The 23,809-nt window shown below is 43.2% G+C and overlaps 2 protein-coding genes across 2 annotated transcripts in view; one reads left to right on the forward strand and one right to left on the reverse strand.

Annotated features, from left to right (window-relative positions):
• The window catches only part of cmss1 (cms1 ribosomal small subunit homolog), a 78,679-nt gene that overhangs the window by 30,639 nt on the left and 24,231 nt on the right, over nucleotides 1-23,809 (reverse strand). The window lies entirely within an intron of this gene.
• Nucleotides 665-20,596, forward strand: LOC115161233 (filamin A-interacting protein 1-like). Its single transcript, XM_029712040.1, has 4 exons — nucleotides 665-936; nucleotides 1,617-1,793; nucleotides 1,998-2,176; nucleotides 17,456-20,596. Exons 1-4 carry the CDS (start codon nucleotides 778-780, stop codon nucleotides 20,256-20,258), a joined length of 3,318 nt encoding a protein of 1,105 aa, XP_029567900.1. The 5' UTR covers nucleotides 665-777; the 3' UTR covers nucleotides 20,259-20,596.

The following is a 23,809-nucleotide window of genomic DNA, read 5'->3' on the forward strand; positions in this document are numbered from 1 at the left end:
CTGGAAACTCGTGTCCTGTTTATAGTGTATTTGTGCACGTGCGTTAGCGTGTGTTACCAGGCCTATCTTGTGTGCGTGCGTGTGTGTTCTGTGTATGAGCTCACCTATTGGCTCGAGCTGTGTGTAACCCTTAAATTCTAAACATAGAATGCTTTGGCTGGGCATTAGGATGATTCTCTCAGATGCTTTAATGTTTCTCCTTCTAAATGAGTATGTGCAGAGATACTATTGGGCCTACTTTATTAAAAGGATATTCTGCGGTTGGACCAGCATTGTTTGCCATTGCTGTAACCTGTTGGAGTCAGCGTTGAGAATACACACACACCCACGTACACACACAGAGACAGACGGGCAAGTTCATATGGTCTGTAATTAAGCCCTTGGTCAAGCAGACAGCCAGACCCCCAGTCAATTATGTGCTAACAGAGAAACTATAGATGGCCTGAGAAACATAAGCAAGCATGCTGAAGCCATCTTTTAAGCCCTAGGCGGCTGGTTATGACTACATACCTCAGTGTTTACATCAGCTGTAATAAAGTCATTAAAGCTGTAACTGATACACACAGGCACTAGTTCATTCAAACAAGAAATAGGCCTACTTGAGTGCTCTGCTTCAAATGATCCCACTGTCCCCGTCGCTGCAATAACCTCCCTTTACTCTCTCCCTCTTTTTCTCCCCCTCTCACACTTCCTCTCCATGTCCCTAAATCTCTCACTCCTTCACTTACTCCCTCACTCTCTCCCTCCCAGGTGCATTCCCATAGCAACAGCTCTAACATGGCTTCCCGGAACGGCTATGGTTCCCAGAACTCCGTGGCCCACCTATACTCCCCCAAGGGCACTGTCCTGAGGGACAGCATGGGAGGAGAGCGGGGGAAAGACCTGTCCAGGGATGACCTCGTGTTCCTCCTCAGTATAATGGAGGGAGAGCTGCAGGTGAGGACAGGATAGATCAGTCCTAGTGTCTTTGGACCTAGGTTTATAGAAGAGGAGTTAGCCTATTTGCCTGATCCACAGTCATGACCGCTGTGCTCTGTAAGCTCACCAGATCAGGATGGTCTTACGAGGCTATAGCTCAGACTTGTTCAAAACCACAATATGGTAAAATCCGTATAAGTAAAAATGCGAGTCGTACATGGTTTCCACTAGATACAACAGCCACAAAGTCAAAATTGGCTATGGCGTACAAATTTGCTTTTTGGTCTTAATTTAAGGTTAGGGTTAGGAATAAGGTTAGCAGTGTGGTTAAGGTTAGATTTAAAATCACATTTTAATAAGAGAAATTGTAGAACTAGGCAAGGTTTATGATTTTGTGGCTGTGGTAACCGTCATACATCATGCATTGACATCATCACTGGGACATTTGTTCTAAACTGAGTTGAGCCCAGCTGTATGTGAGCTGTAGAGACAGAATGATTCAGACTAACAGAGGAGCCTATTGTGACTGTGACTAAAACCATGGGTAAAACACTCCTAGACAAGCCTCACAGAGCATGACACACACACAGCCTTCACTACAGCTGTATAGGACACATTTTCTCCTTCTGTTGGGAGTCCAATCTCTTCATCTCTTTCATTCATCCCTCCTTTTATATTATATCTATCCATCTCACCAGGCAAGAGATGAGGTGATCACGGTCCTGAAAGCAGAGAAAATGGATCTGGCTCTGCTGGAGGCCCAGTATGGCTTTGTCACCACAGGAGAGGTGCTTCGAGCCCTGCAGAGAGACTCACTTCAGGACCAGGCTTCTGAGGCCCAACAGCAGGATGTCTATGAGAAACCCATGGCTGAGGTAACAGGCTATAAACCCCATTTCTATTAAAGCCATCAGTCAAACTTAGGAGTGTGTATGCTTTGAGGCATGAGTTTGCAGTAGAGATAGCGAATGATAAACCAACCAACATATTAACCCATTGCCAGTTTCAAATGACACAATGAGAACCACAGCGTTTTAAGTTCAGCCCAGTCTTCATGTCCGTCTCTCGCTCTGAGTTAGCTGGACCGGTTGGTGAAGACGGGGAACCAGAGCTACAGGCGGATGCTGGAGCAGCTGCTGCAGGTGGAGCGTTCCCACGGTGGCGCCCTCTGCAGGCTGGAGGAGCAGGACCAGCAGCACCGCGCCTTCATGCAGCGCAGCGACGACCTCACCTGTCTACTGGAGCAGGACCGTGAGAGGTCAGTGACACCCACCGACCGCTAGCTAGCTAGCTAGCACATTTTAGCAATATTAAGTCACAACAAGACATGGTATCAAGAGCAAGATCAAACAAGCCACTTAGGATTCCCACATGGCATCTTCTTGTCATGTGTTGCTAGCTATCTGGCCATCCAGAATCACTACACACAGCCTTCTGACCTTTCGAAGCACACACATCGTTTTCCTGACGTCGTCATCAGCTAACCAGTCTATAATTTCTCTACTTCATCTCTTGGAAGAGCTCATTCTAGGCATAGGACAGGCAAGAGGACAGGGGTTGTGTTAATGCAGAATTATGCCTTTTTAACACATAAAAAAATATCTTGCTGCGTTTTGTAAACAGCTCTAAAATGCTTCTTATTGTAATTTCTGCTCGGCATCGGACTAATTCAGTCGCACTTCTCTACTCACATAAAAACTTCATGAACGGGCATTCTACCAGCAGACAGCGCTCTGACTGAGCTATACACTTTTCTCTGGTAAAATGCAAGATTAACGTCAAGCTAAACATTGGGAAGAATGTAACCTGCTACATTTCCTATGATAAACATTATAAATATGATGACCATGCATAGTTTTTGGAAAAAATACGTCGTTTTTTTTCGTTCAGCTTGTTCACTTGTGTGGCTGCTAGCCAAATAGTGTTGCACTTCTATTATCATCTGATGAAAATGAAGCTTTGTCTTCCTGATGTGTTGCACTAATGTATTTTCTGTGAAGGAAAACTATAGTTGCACACCCCTGATCACTATTAAATTAAAAAAAACGTTCAATATAAAATATAGGTGAAACTGTTTAAATGCAGATTTGCGCTTTGAAGATGCAGATTTCTGAACTATAACTTGACCCCTGAAGTATAAAGGGCATGCATATATCTCCCTCATATGCAGGTGGACTGAGAACATTCTAAAAGAATGAGATCACACCTTGACAAGAGAATACACACACACACACACACACACACACACACACTCACCTCGAAGCCTCACAATGCTTAAATTTAATCTGCCATGTTTATCTTTGATATTAGACACACTCCTTCAAATCAGACTGTCTTTACTGCATTACTTCTCCTCTCGGCTTCTCTCCCTTTCTAAAAATAAACACAGGCTACTCCCTGAAGCTTGACAGAGAGAAGGTTGGACATCGGGTCTGTGACACTCTCTCAAAACATTACAGCAAGAGAAAAATGTCTACACCTTGACAAGAGAATACACATGGTTGTTAGTGCTGGAGGGAAAAGTAAATACTGGAAGTAGGAGATGACACTGAGCAGGGAACGCATCTCAAATTTAATCTGCCCTTTATCTCTCTCGCTCTCTTTAATCATCACTCAATCCCATCTCTTGCGTAATTAAGACACTGATCTTATGTCTCGCTCTCTCCCTCCCTCATAATATTCAGTGCCTCAGTGAGGAATGTCTCCCACTCATCTCCTCTTAAATCTCTCTTCCTCATTCTCTCAATTCATCCACTCGCGGGTTCAAAGACATCCACTTAATATCGGTTTGCCTTGACAGCTTTGCACACTTGGCATTCTCTCAACCAGCTTCATGAGGTAGTCACCTGGAATGCATATCAATTAACAGGTGTGCCTTGTTAATTTGTGGAATTTCTTTCCATCTTCATAAGTAGGCTTAGTATAGTATCCTTGTATAACCACAATCGAGCTGTAGGCCTAAGAGCCTGTTTAGCCGTCTTAATACCGTACCTACTTAGGCCTATATTTCAAAATACAGGCTACTGTATCAAATCATTCATTCGTTCATGTCATCACAGCATGAGGCATTCATGCTTTGAAATGCAATAAAGCATTTTAGTTTTAAAATGAAATGATCCTTGAATAATTAGCCTAAACAATAAATAAACTGCAACATGTCAGCAATTGCATTCACAAATAAAAAACGTTTTTGTTTTGTTAGAACACCCACTTTAGTGTTGTTTATATTGTTCCAAACAGTCAGATTTTTGTTTTTATATTGTAATTTAACAGCACCTATTATGTAGTGCTTCCTCCTAAAACCATCCTCCTTTTTCTGGATCTCCAATAGATTCCACAACTAAGTCAAAGGTCTTCCACACATATATGCTGTCACATATTATGGTGTTGGAGTTTGTTTATAACCAATTTATTGATGTGATTATGATATGCTATAGGTCAGGCCCTATTGGTCACGGGCATGTGATGCATACATGTGTCACGTAAAAAGAGCAAGGGCTGAGGGAATGTTTTTCCTAAACAAATAAGGGATTTCGGTAAGTTAACTTTTCACTCAGAGAAAAAAACACAAGAAACTAGAAATGGCTGTAATCATGTTGCAGCTTCAGTACCACGGACTGTGCCACAAACACTGCTACTGTGCTGTGGTCCCTGGTCGCTGCAGCAGGGAGGAGAGAGAGACAACATGTGCCAGTCACACAGGCACCCGCTGTCATTTGTTTAGAAATCTTTTATTTATTTTTTACACTGCGCGGCAAGTCCAAGCCCGGCCCAAATCAATTCCCTCCGGGCTACCTCGAGTGCTTTGTGTCTTCATTATTTCAAACAGTGTGCTTCAAGTATCAGACAAGCTCAGTGCATATAGTTGATTTGATTAAAACACTTAGGGTGTGTTTAAATATGGAAAAATACACATTTAAATATGTCAACCAATCAATTTGTCGAAAGGACAGGGGTGGGGGGCATAGCACAGTAATACCCGAAGCCCACACAAGGGCCGATATTTCACAAATAAAAACTATTTAGGCAACAGGGATATTGATCCAGGAGGGGATTGAATGTCTCTATTCTGGGTACTAGTCTTTTCGGCTAACATTGCATTCCTTGCCACTCCATTTCATTGCCAAAGCGACTAGTCTTTTGGCAATCTCAGGATTTATGGAGGAATTGCTCATTGGTTGTTGGAAATAACATCAACATAAAGTCAAAAATAAACCTTTAGCTGTTAGCTAGGATAGTATTTTAATGCTTAAAATCAAAGCAAAAGAGGTTTTGTGGTTGGAATTGCAGTATGTATTTAGTTTGAGAATTAAGACATGAGCTAGCTGGTTTCATCTGGACAAACAAAACAATTTCTTAGCAACCGGATACCAGCATGTTCTGTGGAGAGAAAAAAAAAGTGATATAGTTCTAATATTTGGAAAATCGTTTTGATTGGAGGATAGCTGTGAGGGTTATCGAATCAGGATCAACTGTTAGTTAAAGAGACTGGTACTCAGGCTAGAATGTCTCTGTTGTAACCAAGAAGCTTGATCTTAACATCTAGCCACTTAGCTAACATGTTTGCTAACCAAATGCTGGAGCTTTAAACTGGATAGAATTTATTTGGCACATCTTAGATTTCTTATAGTTCTACTTAAAATTGACAGCATTTTAGGGACATGAAATCTTATCAAATCCTGTTCATATTAGAGGTCGACCGATTATGATTTTTTTCCAACGCCGATACCGATGCCGATTATTGGGGGGCCAAAAAACCCGCCGATACCGATTAATCGGTCGATTTTTACCCATTTATTTGTAATAATGACAATTACAACAATACTGAATGAACACTTATTTTAACTTAATATAATACATCAATAAAATCAATTTAGCCTCAAATAAATAATGAAACATGTTCAATTTGATTTAAATAATGCAAAAACAAAGTGTTGGAGAAGAAAGTAAAAGTGCAATATGTGCCATGTAAAAAAGCTCATGTTTAAGTGCCTTGCTCAGAACATATGAAAGCTGGTGGTTCCTTTTAACATGAGTCTTCAATATTCCCAGGTAAGATGTTTTAGGTTGTAGTTATTATAGGACTATTTCTCTCTAAACGATTTGTATTTCATATACCTTTGACTATTGGATGTTCTTATAGGCACTTTAGTATTGCCAGTGTAACAGTATAGCTTCCGTCCCTCTCCTCGCTCCTACCTGGGCTCGAACCAGGAACACATCGACAACAGCCACCCTCGAAGCAGCGTTACCCATGTAGAGGAAGGGAAAAAACTACTCCAAGTCTCAGAGCGAGTGACGTTTGAAACGCTATTAGCGCGCACCCGGCTAACTAGCTAGCCATTTCACATCGGTTACACCAGCCTCATCTTGGGAGTTGATAGGCTTGAAGTCATAAACAGCGCAATGCATTGCGAAGGGCTGCTGGCAAAATGCACGAAAGTGCTGTTTGAATGAATGCTTACGAGCCTGCTGCTGCCTACCATCGCTCAGTCAGACTGCTCTATCAAATCATAGACTTAATTATAACATAATAACACACAGAAACACGAGCCTTAGGTCATTAATATGGTCGAATCCGGAAACTATCATCTCGAAAACAAAACGTTATTCCTGTTACATTGCACAACCTTCAGTGTTATGTCATAATTACGTAAAATTCTGACAAATTACCCAAAGTGTTGCATATACCCTGACTGCGTGCAATGAACGCAAAATGACACAATTTCACCTCGTTAATATTGCCTGCTAACCTGGATTTCATTTAGCTAAATATGCAGGTTTAAAAATATATACTTCTGTGTATTGATTTTAAGAAAGGCATTGATGTTTATGGTTAGGTACAGTCGTGCAACGATTGTGCTTTTTTCCCGCAAATGCGCTTTTGTTAAATCATCCCCGTTTGGCGAAGTCGGCTGTCTTTGTTAGGAAGAAATAGTCTTCACAGTTTTCACAGTTCGTAACGAGCCAGGCGGCCCAAACTGCTGCATATACCATGACTCTGTTTGCAAGAGAAGTGACACATTTTCCCTAGTTAAATGAAATTCATGTTAGCAGGCAATATTAACTAAATATGCAGGTTTAAAAATATATACTTGTGTATTGATTTTAAGAAAGGCATTGATGTTTATGGTTGAAGCAACGTGTACCTAAGCGATTATATGCAACGAAGGACAGGTTAGATAAACAGGTTAGATAGGACAGGTTAGATAGTAATATCATCAACCATGTGTAGTTAACTAGTGATTATGATTGATTGATTGTTTTTTATAAAGATAAGTTTAATGCTAGCTAGCAACTTACCTTGGCTTCTTACTGCATTCACGTAACCTCGTGGAGTGCAATGTAAAGCAGGTGGTTAGAGCGTTGGACTAGTTAACCGTAAGGTTGCAAGATTGAATCCCTGAGCTGACAAGGTAAAAATCTGTCTTTCTGCCCCTGAACAAGGCAGTTAACCCACCGTTCCTAGGCCGTCATTGAAAATAAGAATGTGTTCTTAACTGACTTGCCTAGTTAAATAAAAGGTCTAAAAAAATAAAAAATGCTAAAAAAAATGATAATTTAAAATATATATATATATATAAAAAAAAAAAAAATTTAAATCGGCCAAATCGGCATCCAAAAATACCGATTGTTATTAAAACTTGAAATCGGCCCTAATTAAAAATCGGCCATTCCGATTAATCGGTCAACCTCTAGTTCATATACACCCCCAGAAAGAATAGGACTACTTTTTTACATTTGAGAAGCGAGCACTTAGATACGGTCATTTTCACACTTTCATGGACTGTTTGGGAATGATGTAGAGTAAGGCAAGTGAAAATTCTATATCAATATAGAGTTCGAAAGCGGCCGTGGGTTTGGACAATTGATAGGCCCTGCAGTAAATAAAATGTCAGTCTTGTCCAGCACCAGACTCTACACAGACCGGTCACCATAGCCAATCATAGCTACAGTAGGATTACATGCAAATAAGCCATTTGGCACACGGGCCTGCCATCATTCACTCTGAACTGGACTGTGTGTTTACAGGCAGTAGGACCTGTCATCATTCACTATGAACTGGACTGTGTGTTTACAGGCAGTAGGACCTGTCATCATTCACTATGAACTGGACTGTGTGTTACAGGCAGTAGGACCTGTCATCATTCACTATGAACTGGACTGTGTGTTTACAGTAGGACCTGTCATCATTCACTATGAACTGGACTGTGTGTTTACAGGCAGTAGGACCTGCCATCATTCACTATGAACTGGACTGTGTTTACAGTAGGACCTGTCATCATTCACTATGAACTGGACTGTGTGTTACAGGCAGTAGGACCTGTCATCATTCACTATGAACTGGACTGTGTGTTACAGGCAGTAGGACCTGTCATCATTCACTATGAACTGGACTGTGTGTTTACAGGCAGTAGGGCCTGTCATCATTCACTATGAACTGGACTGTGTGTTACAGGCAGTAGGACCTGCCATCATTCACTATGAACTGGACTGTGTGTTTACAGGCAGTAGCAACAGCGTGACTTTAGATCATTAGAACGCATTTGTCAAAAGCCACAAAATACACCTGAATGGATTTCATTGGGTTGACAGGTCTTCAGTGTTAATCGTTTACACATTGTTGACGACACACACAGATGTTCAGCGCACACACACACACACACACACACACACACGTGCATTCTATAGGACTCACTCACACCCCAAACGTCCCCAACTCTCATGATCTCAAACGCTCACTCTGTCGGTACAGCCTAAACGGCTTGGTTCATTCACATTTCTACTAGTATGGTCTAAGATGGTGGTTAATGATTTGATACAGGCAAAAAAAAAATGCAAAAACATGTGCATCCATAGTCTGAACTGCTGGGCTCATTCAGTTGCCTTGCGTAGAGGACTAGGAGGACAGGCTCTGGACTGTACCAAGCTCAAAATACACAGCCCCAAACCACCCAATAGTTTGGTCACAAAAACAGAGCACTTCTAAATCACAACTGAACACCCCGTGGAGAAGTTTGGAATGAAATGACTCGATGGAGAGTTGGATCTAATTAGAACAAGAGCAGATTAGAGGCATTTAGGACTACAGGGAGCCCTTGACAGGCGCAACACTGATGGAGTAAAACCCCAAATACACACCCACACTGCTGACTAAGGACTACGACCACTGACAGGGACATAAGACACATACATATAGATAGTTGCAAACAGCAACTGCATTGTCACAAACATCTATCAGTTTCATAAAAGTCACAAGTGTTGTTTAAAAACCATTCTGTCCAATCGCCTGAGTTCTAGAATTATGTTGAGTAGAGTGCAAAACATGCAGCTACGGCAGTGTAGCAGTGTACGATAACTAGCGAACAGCAGTTCACTGTGCATATCTGTTCAGCCTTCTAAATAACCCTGGAAAGGGATCGAGTGCTGGCCAACTGGTGGACTCATCAACCATGGTTCAAAAAAATTCTCTAAATGTCTAGAAATTATACCTCTCAAACAGTGGAAAGAAGGCAAGAGATCTACAAAGAGAGAGAGAGAGACACCGAGAGAGAGAGAGAGGAGAGAGAGAGACACCGAGAGAGACCGAGAGAGAGAGAGAGAGACACCGAGAGAGAGGAGAGAGACACACCGAGAGAGACCGAGAGAGAGAGAGACACACCCAGAGAGAGACACACCGAGAGAGAGAGAGAGACCGAGAGAGAGAGAGACACACACACACACACCGAGACACACACACACACACCAGGTAAAATGCCTAGGCTAATGGTCCAGACAAAGTTTTACAGAAACGGGTTATAGAAATAAGAGAAAGAGACCGAGAGAAAGAGACCGAGAGAAAGAGAGAGAGAAAGAGAGAGCCCTTCTCATAACAGGCCTATTATGAGGAAGCCATGTTTGAGGGCTTTCCTGGAAATGCCTTTGAGGGCTCCAATTATCCGTGTAATTGTGGACAGGCAATGACGCAGCCAGACCCTCCTTGAAGGGAAACAGGACCCCATTAAACCCTGTGCTTAGAGTTAGTGGTCCTCTGAATACTTTCAAAAATACTTTCTTCCTTCATTCTTCCTCCCTTCCTAGGATTTATATGTGTCACGATCGGCAGGACTTCAATTACATAGCTTTCACCAATCCAGTGATGTCAGGGCATAAAGGCTACTTATCGGATACTTCAAGGAAGGACCAACGTATTCCTGAAGTATTTACAGGACTGTGGATTCAATGAGGAGAACTGTCTGATCCGCAACAAATTCCTTCCGTTTCCAAATAATTGATAATTCAGTACTCTTTAGCTAGGAGCAGGAGTGTTTCCCTGACCATGGGGCCTGACCAGGTAAAACGCCTAGGCTAATGGTCCAGACAAAGTTTTACAGAAACGGGTTATAGAAATAAATGTAAAAAACTCTGGCTCTAGCTAACACACTTAGGAAGCAACAGTAGTTACAACAACATCCAGCAGTTCCTGCCGTCAGACTAAACTACTACCTGAAAGAATCAGGGATATTACAGCGTTGTAGCATACTGGAATTGGAGCCACATGCTGCTAATCAGATTGGTCCAAGTTTAATGGATGTCACATGAGCGACTTCCTCGTGTGTGTGTGTGTGTGTGTGTGTGTGGTCAATGTGGCCAATGTTGACTAATTCGCAAACATACACACTCACCAACAGTCCCTTCCATAAATAGAGACATTTCCAGAGAACTGGTGACCTTCAGGCGGTTTTGGAAATGCTTGTGTGATGACGGCATGTCACAGGGGACATATTTCACCCTTAATTGGGACTTGAGACCCCCCCCCCTTGCAAAAAAAAAGGGAAAAACATCCATTTCCTCTTCAGAGTAGATTGAGCAGTGTTTAGCCACAATGCTGTGTTCCTCTAGAGCAACAGTTCCCATGAGAAACAGAGAAATGCATCTTTCTGTGAGTGAATAAGGGGGAGGTATTGTGTGCGTGTCAGTATATGTAAGTGTATGTGTTTGAGTACGTGTCTCAGTATACAACAGTGTGTACAAAATACCTGCTCTAACCATGACATGGACTGACCAGGTGAAAGCTATGATCCTTTATTGTTAAATCCACTTCGAATCAGTGTACATGAAGAGGAGAAGATAATAAATGAAATAAAAAGATTTCTAAGCCTTGAGACATGGATTGTTGGTGTGTGCCATTCAGAGGGTTAATGGGCAAGACAAAAATTACTTAAGTGCGTTTGAAAGGGGTATGGAAATAGGTGTCGGACGCAACAGTTGGGTTGTGTCAAGAACTGCAACGCTGCTGGGTATTACATGCTCAACAGTTTCCCATGTGTATCAAGAATGGTCCACCACCCAACTGCCATCCTGCCAACTTGACAACTGTGAAAAGGATTGGAGTCAACACGGGCCAGTATCCCTGTGGAATGCTTTTGACACCTTGTAGAGTCCATGCCCTGACGAATTGAGGCTGTTCTGAGGGCAAAAGGGGGGTGGGGTGCAACATAATATTAGGAAGGTGTTCCTAATGTTTTGTACACAGTGTATGTAAGAGTATGTGTTTTTGAGTACATGTAACCACATGTACAGTACCAGTCAAAAGTTGACACACTTATTCCAGGGTTTTCTTTATTTTTACAACTTCCTACATTGTAGAATAATAGTGAAAACATCAAAACTATGAAATAACACATATGGAATCATGTAATACGCCAAAAAGTGTTAAATCAAAATATACTTTATATGATATTCTTCAAAGTAGCCACCCTTTGCCAAGTTTGCAAAGCTGTCATCAAGGCACTCTCTCAACCAGCTTCATAAGGTATTCACCTGGAATGCATTTCAATTAACAGGTGTGCCTTCTTAAAAGTTAATTTGCATTTGTTAAAAGTTAATTTGCATTTGAGCCAATCAGTTGTGTTGTGACAAGGTAGGGGTGTTATACAGAAGATAGCCCTATTTGGTAAAAGACCAAGTCCATATTATGGCAAGAACAGCTCAAATAAGCAAAGAGAAATGACAGTCCATCATTACTTCAAGACACGAAGGTCAGTCAATCCAGAACATTTCAAGAACTTTGAAAGTTTCTTCAAGTGCAGTTGCAAAAACCATCAAGTGCCCTGATGAAACTGGCTCTCATGAGGACCGCCACAGGAAAGGAAGACCCAGCGTTACCTCTGCTGCAGAGGATAAGTTCATTAGAGTTACCAGCCTCACAAATTGCAGCCCAAATAAATGCTTCACAGAGTTCAAGAAACAGACATCTCAACATCAACTGTTCAGAGTAGACTAAGTGGATCAGGCCTTCATGGTCAAATTGCTGCAAAGAAACCACTACTAAAGGACACCAATAAGAAGAAGAGACTCGCTTGGGCCAAGAAACACGAGCAACGGGACATTAGATCAGTGGAAATCTGTCCTTTGGTCTGATGAGTCCAAATGTGAGATTTTTGGTTCCATCCGCCGTGTCTTTGTGAGACGCAGAGCAGGTGAATAGATGATCTCCGCATGTGTTCCCACTGTGAAGCATGGAGGAGGAGGTGTGATGGTGCTTTGCTGGTGACACTGTCAGTGATTTATTTAGAATTCACGGCACACTTAACTAGCATGGCTACCACAGCATTCTGCAGCGATACGCCATCCCATCTGGTCTGCACTTAGTAGGACTATAATTTATTTTCAACAGGACAATGACCCAACACACCTCCAGGCTGTGTAAGGGCTATTTTAGTGTGATGAGTGCTGCATCACATGACCTGGCCTCCACAATCTCCCGACCTCAACCCAATTGAGATGGTTTGGGATGAGTTGGATTGTAGAGTGAAGGAAAAGCAGCCAACAAGTGCTCAGCATATGTGGGAACTTCTTCAAGACTGTTGGAAAAGCATTCCAGGTGAAGCTGGTTGAGATAATTCCAAGATTGTCAAAGCTGTCATCAAGGCAAAGAGTGCCTACTTTGAAGAATCTCAAATATATTTTGATTTGTTTAACACTTCTTTGGTTACTACATGATTCCATGCGTGTTATTTCTTTGTTTTGATGTCTTCACTATTTTTCTACAATGTCGAAAATTGTAAAAATAAAGAAAAACCCTTGAATGAGTAGGTGTCCAAACTTTTCACTGGTACTGTGTGCACGCGCGCACAGTGTATTTTTTGAGCATGTGCGTGTTGTTCCTCAGCCAGGGTTCCTGAGGAGAAAGCATTTCTGTACACCTATAGAACACCTTATATGGATTAGAGCTGCCATAGGCCTCACAATGCATCTGTCCCATATATTAGAAAGAGAGAGTGATGGAGAGAAAGAGACCATACCTATACACACACACACACACACACACACACACACACACACGGATGTGATTGCAGACCTACGATGATGTCAGGTTATCAGGCTCGGCGGCTAGCACAAACATGTAGCTCCACACTAGAGGTCGACCGATTAATCGGAATGGCTGATTAATTAGAGCCGATTTCAAGTTTTCATAACAATCGGTAATCGGTATTTTTGGCCACCGATTTGCCGATTTTGTAAAAAAATTATGATTTTTTTTTTTTTTTTTACACCTTTATTTAACTAGGCAAGTCAGATTTAGAACACATTCTTATTTTCAATGACGGCCTAGAAACGGGGGTTAACTGCCTTGTTCAGGGGGGATTCGTTTTTGCAACCTTCGGTTACCAGTCCAACGCTCTAACCACCTGCCTTACATTGCACTCCACAAGGATTAACAGGCTGACTACCTGTAACATGAGGGCAGCAAGAAGCCAAGGTAAGTTGCTAGCTAGCATTAGACTTATAAAAAACGATCAATCTTAACATAATCACTAGTTAACTACACATGGTTGATGATATTACTAGTTTATCTAACGTGTCCTGCGTTGCATATAATCGATGCGGTGCCTGTTAATTTATCATTGAATCACAGCCTACTTCGACAAACGGGTGTTGATTTAACAAGCGCATTTGCGAAAAAAGTACTGTCCTGGCACCAATGTACCTAACCATAAACATCAATGCCTAACAGGAATATTTAGACTTAGTCACCCGTTAGATAAAATACGGAACGATTCCGTATGTCACTGAAAAAAAAAACGTTTTGTTTTCGAGATGATAGTTTCCAGATTCGACCATATTAATGACCCAAGGCTCGTATTTGTGTGTGTTTATATTATAATTAAGTCTATGATTTGATAGAGCAGTCTGACTGAGCGGTGGTAGGGAGCAGCAGGCTCGTAAGCATTCATTCAAACAGCCCCTCGCTGTGCTTCAAGCATCGCGCTGTTTATGACTTCAACCTGGATGGGCATAATTTGTGGAACGTTCCAACATGAATCTATTCCAAAAACTTTGTAAATAACAAGGTTTCCAAAAAACAACGCATACAAAGTTGTATAGCGGCAGAATAAGATACCGGGTAGGGAGTGGTCTATTTCATTGCGTTTTTCACTCATCACGTTTATTCCGAAAAATGTCTGTCCTCACTTGTGTGTTTGCCTATAGACAAACATTAAGAATAAGCTACGTGGTGAGTTGATGCCTATTTGGCAGCTAGTTAGCTAGGTTTGTATGCGTTGCTACTTTGTATGTGTTGTTGGTTGGCAACCTTTTACTTTACGTTTTTTGGAACAGATTCCTGTTGGAACGTTCCACCCCTTCAAGCCTGTCAACTCCCAAGATTAGGCTGGTGTAACCGATGTGAAATGGCTAGCTAGTTAGCCGGGTGCGTGCTAATAGCGTTTCAAATGTCACTCGCTCTGAGACTTGGAGTAGTTGTTTCCCTTCCTCTACATGGGTAACGCTGCTTCGAGGATGGCTGTTGTCGATGTGTTCCTGGTTCGAGCCCAGGTAGGAGCGAGGAGAGGGACGGAAGCTATACTGTTACACTGGCAATACTAAAGTGCATCCAATAGTCAAAGGTATATGAAATACAAATGGTATAGAGAGAAATAGTCCTATAATTCCTATAATAACTACAACCCCCCAACATCTTACCTGGGAATATTGAAGACTCATGTTAAAAGGAACCACCAGCTTTCATATGTTCTCATGTTCTGAGCAAGGCACTTAAACATTAACTTTCTTACATGGCACATATTGCACTTTTACTTTCTTCTCCAACACTTTGTTTTTGCATTATTTAAATCAAATTGAACATGTTTCATTATTTATTTGAGGCTAAATAGATTTTATTGATGTATTATATTAAGTTAAAATAAGTGTTCATTCAGTATTGTTGTAATTGGCATAAAAAAAAGGAAATAAATCGGCAGCGACTTTTTTGGCCCTCCAATAATCGGTATCGGCGTTGAAAAACCATAATCGGTCAACCTCTACTCCACACACACACACAGCATTGTCCTTACTGTACTCTACACTAATGTGAGCGTTGCCAAGTAACTTGTTAGAACTGAGATGGAGTGTCATTCATTCTCTCTCGGAGTACACTCTTCCTCGGTCCTTCCCTTCAGCCTCTGGCATGGCTGCAACATGACCTCATCTGGAATGGGCTGATTTCCAACACACACACAAATATATATGTTTGAACACAGAGATAAAAAAGTAACAAACACACATCTTTCAAAACGCGTTCACACACACACACACAACCATACACACACTTGAGGCTGTCAGAGCCCCTTATAAGGTCTTGTTGATGATGTAATGTGCTGTAGGGCTGTGCTGTCTGTCTGGGAGTGTGTTGAGAACACGTCTCATAATGTTACTTTTCTGCCTGGAATGCCCACATTGCGAGGAACGCCGGGAAGGAGAGGTGGGTGAGCGGAGGGAATAGGAATTGATCCCGAGACTTTACAGATCAGGTAGGAACAAACCCAGATGAACTAAGGAAAACGCTACTGAATAGTCCCTTTAGTGTGTATGAGTGGGTGAATGGTTTAGCCTACTTTTAGGTTCTGCAAGTTACTCCTAAAATTGCAAGTAATTATTTAGCTATCCAGTGATGGATTTAGATCTGTTCTTAATAGCCTACACATAGCCTAGATTTATGACACAAAATCATGATAACATGCTAAATTAGGCTTAAAGTATTTGTCAAACATTTGCACCCATACGTTTGACTTATCAGACAAGTCTAGAAAAAAAGACATCCAGTCTAGAGAAAAGGTATCATATAACAGTAATACAGCTGCTAAATCATGATCAAATATTCCTCTTCATTGACATTACTAGAAATGATAGGCTACATTAGCCTACATATTCACACACAGACAAACAAAATGTTGAGTATGGTTACTATCACTAATCACATTTACCGGTAGAGCGATGAGCTAATCCCAAACTCAGTTCACATTTCCCACAACGCTCCCGGCATGGATTTTACAGCATTCCAAACCATGTTGGTGATAAATCAGTAGGGAATTTTCAGTGAGAAGATGTGCCAAGTTGAAACATATTAAGTTAAATAGCACTAATAGAACACAGCATTCAGTTTTTCCATGAAGGAATCCTGTAAAAGTACAAAATGAAGGGTCAACTTTGTGACCAGTTTGTCTAGCTACTGTAGAATTAGGCTGTGTTTTGGGCCTGTGTGTGTGTGTAAGAAAATCCCCATTGAGTACTGACAGTTATCAAGCTCATTAGCATTTCTGTACTGTCGTAAAACTTATGACATGCCAAGAAAATGCTCATAAAAACAACCCCAAATATTTAGAGAAAATAAACTACTAAATTGCATTGCAAATGAATCAAACATAATACATCTCAATGCAAGACCTTACAGAAAACGTCAGAAACCCTCAATGATGTAACTCCGCACGCTAGCCCTATAGAAACCCTATAGGCATCTGTAACCAGGCTATAAATGGGAAAGATTTTACAACACAAAAAATGAATATGAAATTAATGTTAAAAAAAGTCAACTTACATCAGCTTTGTGCATGCTAATGTCAGTGTGTGTGTTTGTGCATGTATTTTCCAACATGTTTATGCCGGTGTATATGGTGAAATCTGGAGGACTTTGTAAACGTAGCCAGTCTGTAATTGCCTGTGGAACAAGGGGGAATTCCTATCAAAGTAGGTACACAGGCAGGACAAGATGCAGTAGAGAGGGTGCTAAGGAGTAGAGGAACCCCTTAATTAACCAACTGCTCCCTGACAAAGCACCATCTGTGATGCCAGTCAAAACATCCTCGCAAACACCAGCGGGACAGGGCCGTGGAGACCGGAGGAAAATGAGATGGATAACACGGGTTGTCCATCTAGGAACAGAGGTTGTTCCTAGAGAGCACGGAGGGCCAGGGAACTGGGAGGAAATGATGTCTCCGTCAAGGACATGGTACATTTCCTGTCTGAATGGTAGCTCACCAGCTCAGCAGTGTACTGTAGTGGAAAAGAGAGTGTGGGAGGACTTCCACATTGGAAAACATTGCATTCAGATGAGAGAGAAATGCAGGCAGCCATTGCATGTCTTGATTAAATGTAAAGGCTCGTAAACCTTGAACAGAAGTCTAGTTGTAGACTTTTAAATATGTTAGCCTACATCACTAAGTTAAACCACACTTTTCAATATAAACTACATTTTATTTGTCTCCCTCGTCTACAGGCTGAAGCTGCTGCTCATTCAGGAGAAAGCCTACAGGGAAAGAAAGGAGGAAAAGAGCGAGAAAGAGGTCTCTGCTTTAAAGGAAGAACTGACTAAACTCAAGTCTTTTGCATTGTTGGTCATTGACGAGCAGCAACGCCTTACAGATCAGCTTTCACAGCAGAGCAAACGTGTCCAGGAACTGACGGACATTGACGACCACGCCCAACAGGAGCTAAACTCCACCCATTCCAGGGCAAAGGAGCAGGAGCTTAAAGTAATTCGCTTGGAAGCAGAGTTACGCGAACAAGCTTCCCACTTCCACCTCAACCAGGAAGCCATGATGGCCAAACTGGCCAATGAGGATGCCCAGAACCGACAGCTGCGACAGCGGTTGGCTGCCCTCAGCCGACAGCTGGATGAGCTGGAGGGGACCGGGAGCGCCCTCAAGAGGGCAGAGGAGGAGCTGCAGGAGCTGAGGGACAGGCTAAGCCACAGGGGAGAAGGGTGCGCAACAACCCCTGGCTTGCTTTCAGAAGTGGAACAGCTGAGGAGGAGAGTGGTGGAGATGGAAGGAAAGGACGAGGAGCTGATCCGCATGGGAGACCAATGCCGGGACCTAGACCGCAAACTGGGGAGGGAGTCCAGCCAGAGCCGAAGCCTGAAGGCTGAGGTGGACAAGCTGAATGATCGGATCAGTGACCTGGACAGACTGGAGGAGGCTCTGGGAAAAAGCAGGCAGGAGTGCAGTGCTCTGAAGGGAAGCCTGGAGAAGGAGAGGGCCAGCACCAATCAGCTGTCTGGAGAGCTGTATACCCTCAAGGTGCGGGTGAGGGAACTGGAAGTCATCGAGGGCCAGCTGGAAAAATCAGAGGGGGCGTTGAGACTGGACTTTGCCAAGTTGAGAACACTCACGGTGGTGCTGGTTGAAGAGAGGAAGAACATGGCCGAGAGAGTCAGGCAAACAGAGGAGAAACTCCAGGAGAAGAAAGATGGGAAACTGCAGGCTGAGCGTGACAGCGTGTCGACAGCCACAGAGAAACTCATTGAGGAGAGCCGCAAGGCACTGAGGTCTAAAGCAGAGCTCGAGGAGAGGATTCAGAGAGTGGCGAAAGACCGGGACGAGCTGCGGGTGAGGCTGAGGGCAGAGGAGGATAGGAGTGGGGATCTGCAGAGCAAAGTTAGCACCCTGAAAAAGAGGATTCAGGTCCTGGAGGTCAAAGGGGTGGAGTTCTGTCGAGAAGTCAAGATCCCCCTGCTGGACAACACTAACCACTGCTACCAACAAGAAGAGAATAAAGTCAAAGAACTCACCCAGGAGGTAGACAGACTGAGCAGGAGACTCATGCAGAAGGGAGTGGTGGAGGGTGAACTGATGAAGGCCGAGGAGGACTTTGATTCCCTGGAGATGAGGTGGTCCAAGGAGCAGGAGAGAGCCAGGGCCCTGGCAGTGGAGCTGGAGGAGTCCAGGAAGGAGGTCTCTAAGTACCAGTTGGCAGAGAAGAAGGAGAAAAACCAGGAGCACCTCCTCCTCAGGCGACTTCAGGAGGAGCAGGTCAAGTCTGTTCTCCTCAAAAGAGAGGTGGAGGCTCTCAAGGAGAAGGTCCAGTGGCTGATGGGGACGGAGGAGTCCATCTGTCGAGTGCAAATGGACAGCTCTACCCTGCAGAAGAGGCTGACCCAGCAGGAGGTCAGGAACAGGGAGCTGGCCAGAGAGATGGAGGGACTGACCCATGAGCTGGACAGGTACCGGCGATTCAGCAAGAGCCTCCGGCCCGGCATGAATGGTCGACGCTTCTCAGACCTCCACCTGTCCACCAAGGAGGTGCAGACGGAGCCCGCAGACACCCTGCCACCTGACTACAGGAGCCTGGCTCCGCTGGCGCTCAGCTGTAAACTGTATGAGGAGATCGATGGAGAGGACCCAAATCAAAACGAGGATCTTGACCTTAAGTGCAACTCGCCTCCGCTAACAAGCATTGAAAGCTTGAACCACCAAAACAGTAATGTGAGGCCATTCAGCAAACTTTCACCCAACGACAAGGACAATCCCCATACCATTAACGGCAAATTGTTAAAGGGTAACTTTGTCCAGAAAGGAGATGTGGCGCTTGCACACACCCCAGGGCAGCCCTTACACATCAAGGTAACGCCGGACCATGGGCACAACACGGCCACACTGGAGATCAGCAGCCCCACCGCCGACAATGCCGCATCCTATACCAGCACCGCAGTTATCCCCACCAGCAGAGCCCCACCAAAACAGAGAATCACCATCATCCCAAACGCTGCCATCTCCCCAGATGCCAGAACAAAGAGCTCCCTGCCCCCAGAGGGGTTTGGCTGCCCTGAAAGAGTCCTCTCCCCTCTCACCATGACCCCCATCACTGTAAAGTCCCCAGACTCCTCAAGGTCAGTGTCACCTGACCACACCGGCTCTCCCATCAAGATGGTAACAGTCAGTACTGGATCACTTGAATCCAGTGAGGTCATAGGTCAAGCCATGTTCCATGTGAGCCCGGAGAGGCGGAACGGTTGGCAGCTCCAGAGGTCTAACAGCACTGGTCCCAGCGTCATCACCACAGAGGACAACAAGATCCACATCCATCTTGGGAGCCCCTATATCCAGTCTATTAATGGTATAACTCAGAGCCAGTCTGGGGGACCGTACCACACCCCCGGACAGGAACCAAGGACACCAGTACTGACCAACGGCTGCCACATCAAAGGCGGCAGCAAGATCACCAGTAGCATCACTCTAACCCCTGCCAACACCCCTGTCGCACGACCCTCATACATTACAGTAAGTTGCCCTTATGATTGAAACGCCACCTCCATCCAGCCTCTAGTGACCTAGCTTCCCTTACCCAACCCTGAGTCCCTTTCACCAGAAAAGCAACAGAGAATCAGCCCTAACCAGCCTGTCTGAACAGCCACATCATCATCATCATAATAAGTGTATTGTTACATAACTGTGTGCATGAGAAAGCACTTATCTAATCCTGTCTGGACTCAAACCTGCACTGGATGTAAATGGTCACCTAAATCTATTCAAGACTACTACTTACAAATATAGCCTCCCACATTTCTGATATGTGCATTTAACCATTAAAAACAGTTTGGTTTGTTACATTTAACCATTAAAAACAGTTTGGTTTCTTTTGTTGTTTCCCCTGTTGTCCATTTACTAAAGGCCATTTCCTAATTAATATTTTGACTACAAGTCTAAAATAGCATGTATTTTATATTTATATTACTTAGGCTAACCACGTTTGTTAATTAGGCAATATATTTTTCTGATGAGTCTCATTCACTGTGAAATGCTTAAACAATGACAATGTTTACATGTGCACCAATATCCCACTATTATTCAGGCTACTCAAGTATCCCGTTTTTGAGTTGACGCATATAAAACATAATATCCGGGCCTCCTGAGTGGCACAGCAGTTAAAGCACTGCATCGAAGTGCTAGAGGCGTCACTACAGACCCGGGTTCAATCCCGGGCTGTATCACAACCGGCCGTGATCGGGAGTCCCATAGAGTTCACCTCCTGAGCCCGTTGGGGAGTTGCAGCAATGAGACAAGATTGAAATTGGGGAGAAAAAGGGTTATGAGGGTTATGAGAAACCTGGATAAATTTGCGGGTTTCACGCACCAGCTAAGCTTCTGGGTGAGCGCAATGGTTCCCTTTTGATTAGTTATTAAACCCGGATAAGATGCCTGGGATATGCGGATCTTAGACGGGATACTGTGGCATGTAAACATCTCATCCTATTTACTGCGGTCTGCGCAGGCTCAGTTTTGCTTATCATGGATGATTGACAATCAGATGACAAACAAATCACTTCAAAAACTAGGCTACCTGCACAGTTCCATCCACCATTATAATTCCATAATCATTTATTTTGCTGATCCTCCATACTGGACTGTATAGCCTACTGGCTACTTTCACCCCTAATTTAGACAACTTTCTGCTAATAATTTCGGATATTTGGTAGGGCAATTTATAATTTCCGACATTTGGTAGGCTATCGTTTGTCAACTATAGTTACATACATGCAGCTTCTCTTCTGTCACAACTTGTTGCCCTTTGAGACTAATATAGTGGTGCTCAGCAGAATAATGTCTTACATTGATAGAATGAATGCATTAGTAAGTTAGTTAACACCGGTAAAGTTGTCTGTTTTGAATCTCATCACGGACAACTTTAGCATGTTAGCTAACCCTTTTAGCTAACCCTTCCCCTAACCCTTTAACTCCTAAACTTAACCCTAACCCCTAACCCAGCTAACATTAGCACGCTAGCTAGAATTCGTAACATATCATACATTTTGCACATTCGTAAAATATAATAATGAATTGTAATTTGTAACATATCATACGAAATGGAGTGTCTCCGATTTACTTACGGAATAATCCAAAATGCTCTGAGACCAGGTTGTTTATGCTGTTGAAATACTGTCTGCTTGCATTACCGTGTCAAAGACAAAACATTAGACACATTCACATTTTCTCAAGAGATGCTGAAAGAAATCATATTTCTCCAATCCTGTTCAAGACAAAATTAACATTTGTTCTATAATTTCACTGCAAGAAATGCATAATTGTGCAGGAATTCATATTATATTATGTTACATGTAAGAGGTTATAGGCCTACAGCCAGTGTCCATATTTCAGTTACTATTCCATTTAACTCATATGAACTTAAATTAGGAATATTCTGTTTATTCATGGCTAGAGGGATACTCGCGGGTGGGATATCAAAAGGTGCATGTAAACAGCTTATCCTGAATAAGACCTGAAGAGGGATATGAGTTACTACTAAGAATACTGAGCGCATGTAAACGTGGTCATTGTAACTCTGAACTGGTTGTAAATAGCAGTTGGAAGTTGGATATTTTTTAAAATGCTCTCATTTTTAATACTCACCAAGACCTAAAAGGGCAACTCCACCACTTTTCAACCTCATTTTGCATTATCTCCAGCACAATACCAGTGTCAACAAATGTGATAACAGTACATTTAAGTTTTGTAGGAAAAAATTACCTAAAAAGTTCTACCCGATGACATCAAAACTTTACATTTTGTATACTGTTATTTTCAAACACTGACATTAGAGGTGGCGCTGGGAGCAAGAAAATCCCCTCCCTTTGGCTAGAAACAACTTTCAGGGTTTGAAAATCACCGTCTTTTACTTTTAATCATACCCTGTGATGTCACAGAAGCATTTTTTTAGGACCTTATCTTTTTAACCACAGATCATAGAAATGTGCTGTTTTCACATATGTAGACAATGGTTTGGTGCTGGAGATGATGAATGAGGTTGAAAAGTGTCAGAAATGATTTTTAAATCCTCTGTGTTAAGAGGCTCACAAACCAATAGAGTTTAACGGGACAGAAAAAACAGCAGTACATTCCAACATATGTGTGCTTGGATCAGTGAGATTCACAGGCTGATGTCATCACCAATTCATCACTACCACACCACAACCCCAGCATGAGCATATGCCTGTATTCTCTGTAGGCCTGTGTGTGTGTGTGTGTGGTGGCTGCAGTCTTATCCAATGATACACAAGAAAACTCAGCTCAGATAAAAAGCACCATGTAGTAGACTAGAGCAAAGGGGGGCAGCACTGTGTAGTAGACTAGACCGAAGGGGGGCAGCACTGTGTAGTAGACTAGATCGAAGGGGGGCAGCACTGTGTAGTAGACTAGAGCGAAGGGGGGCAGCACTGTGTAGTAGACTAGAGCAAAGGGGAGCAGCACTGTGTAGTAGACTAGACCGAAGGGGGGCAGCACTGTGTAGTAGACTAGAGCAAAGGGGAGCAGCACTGTGTAGTAGACTAGATCGAAGGGGGGCAGCACTGTGTAGTAGACTAGATCGAAGGGAGGCAGCACTGTGTTGTAGACTAGACCAAAGGGGGGCAGCACTGTGTAGTTGACTAGACCAAAGGGGGGCAGCACTGTGTAGTAGACTAGACCAAAGGGGGGCAGCACTGTGTAGTAGACTAGACCAAAGGGGGGCAGCACTGTGTAGTAGACTAGATCGAAGGGGGGCAGCACTGTGTAGTAGACTAGACCGAAAGGAGGCAGCACTGTGTAGTAGACTAGAGCAAAGGGGGGCAGCCCTGTGAAGTAGCCTAGAGCAAAGGGGGGCAGCCCTGTGAAGTAGCCTAGAGCGAAGGGGGGCAGCCCTGTGAAGTAGCCTAGAGCGAAGGGGGGCAGCCCTGTGAAGTAGACTAGATCGAAGGGGGGCAGCCCTGTGAAGTAGACTAGACCGAAGGGAAGGGGAACTTCAACTGAGTACTCAGTGAGGTTAGGCCTACTTTATATGGTAACATTTTCCCCAAACGTGATTTACTTCGAAGATCAGT

This window comes from Salmo trutta, chromosome 24, assembly GCF_901001165.1.
Source record: "Salmo trutta chromosome 24, fSalTru1.1, whole genome shotgun sequence".
Lineage (NCBI taxonomy): Eukaryota > Metazoa > Chordata > Actinopteri > Salmoniformes > Salmonidae > Salmo > Salmo trutta.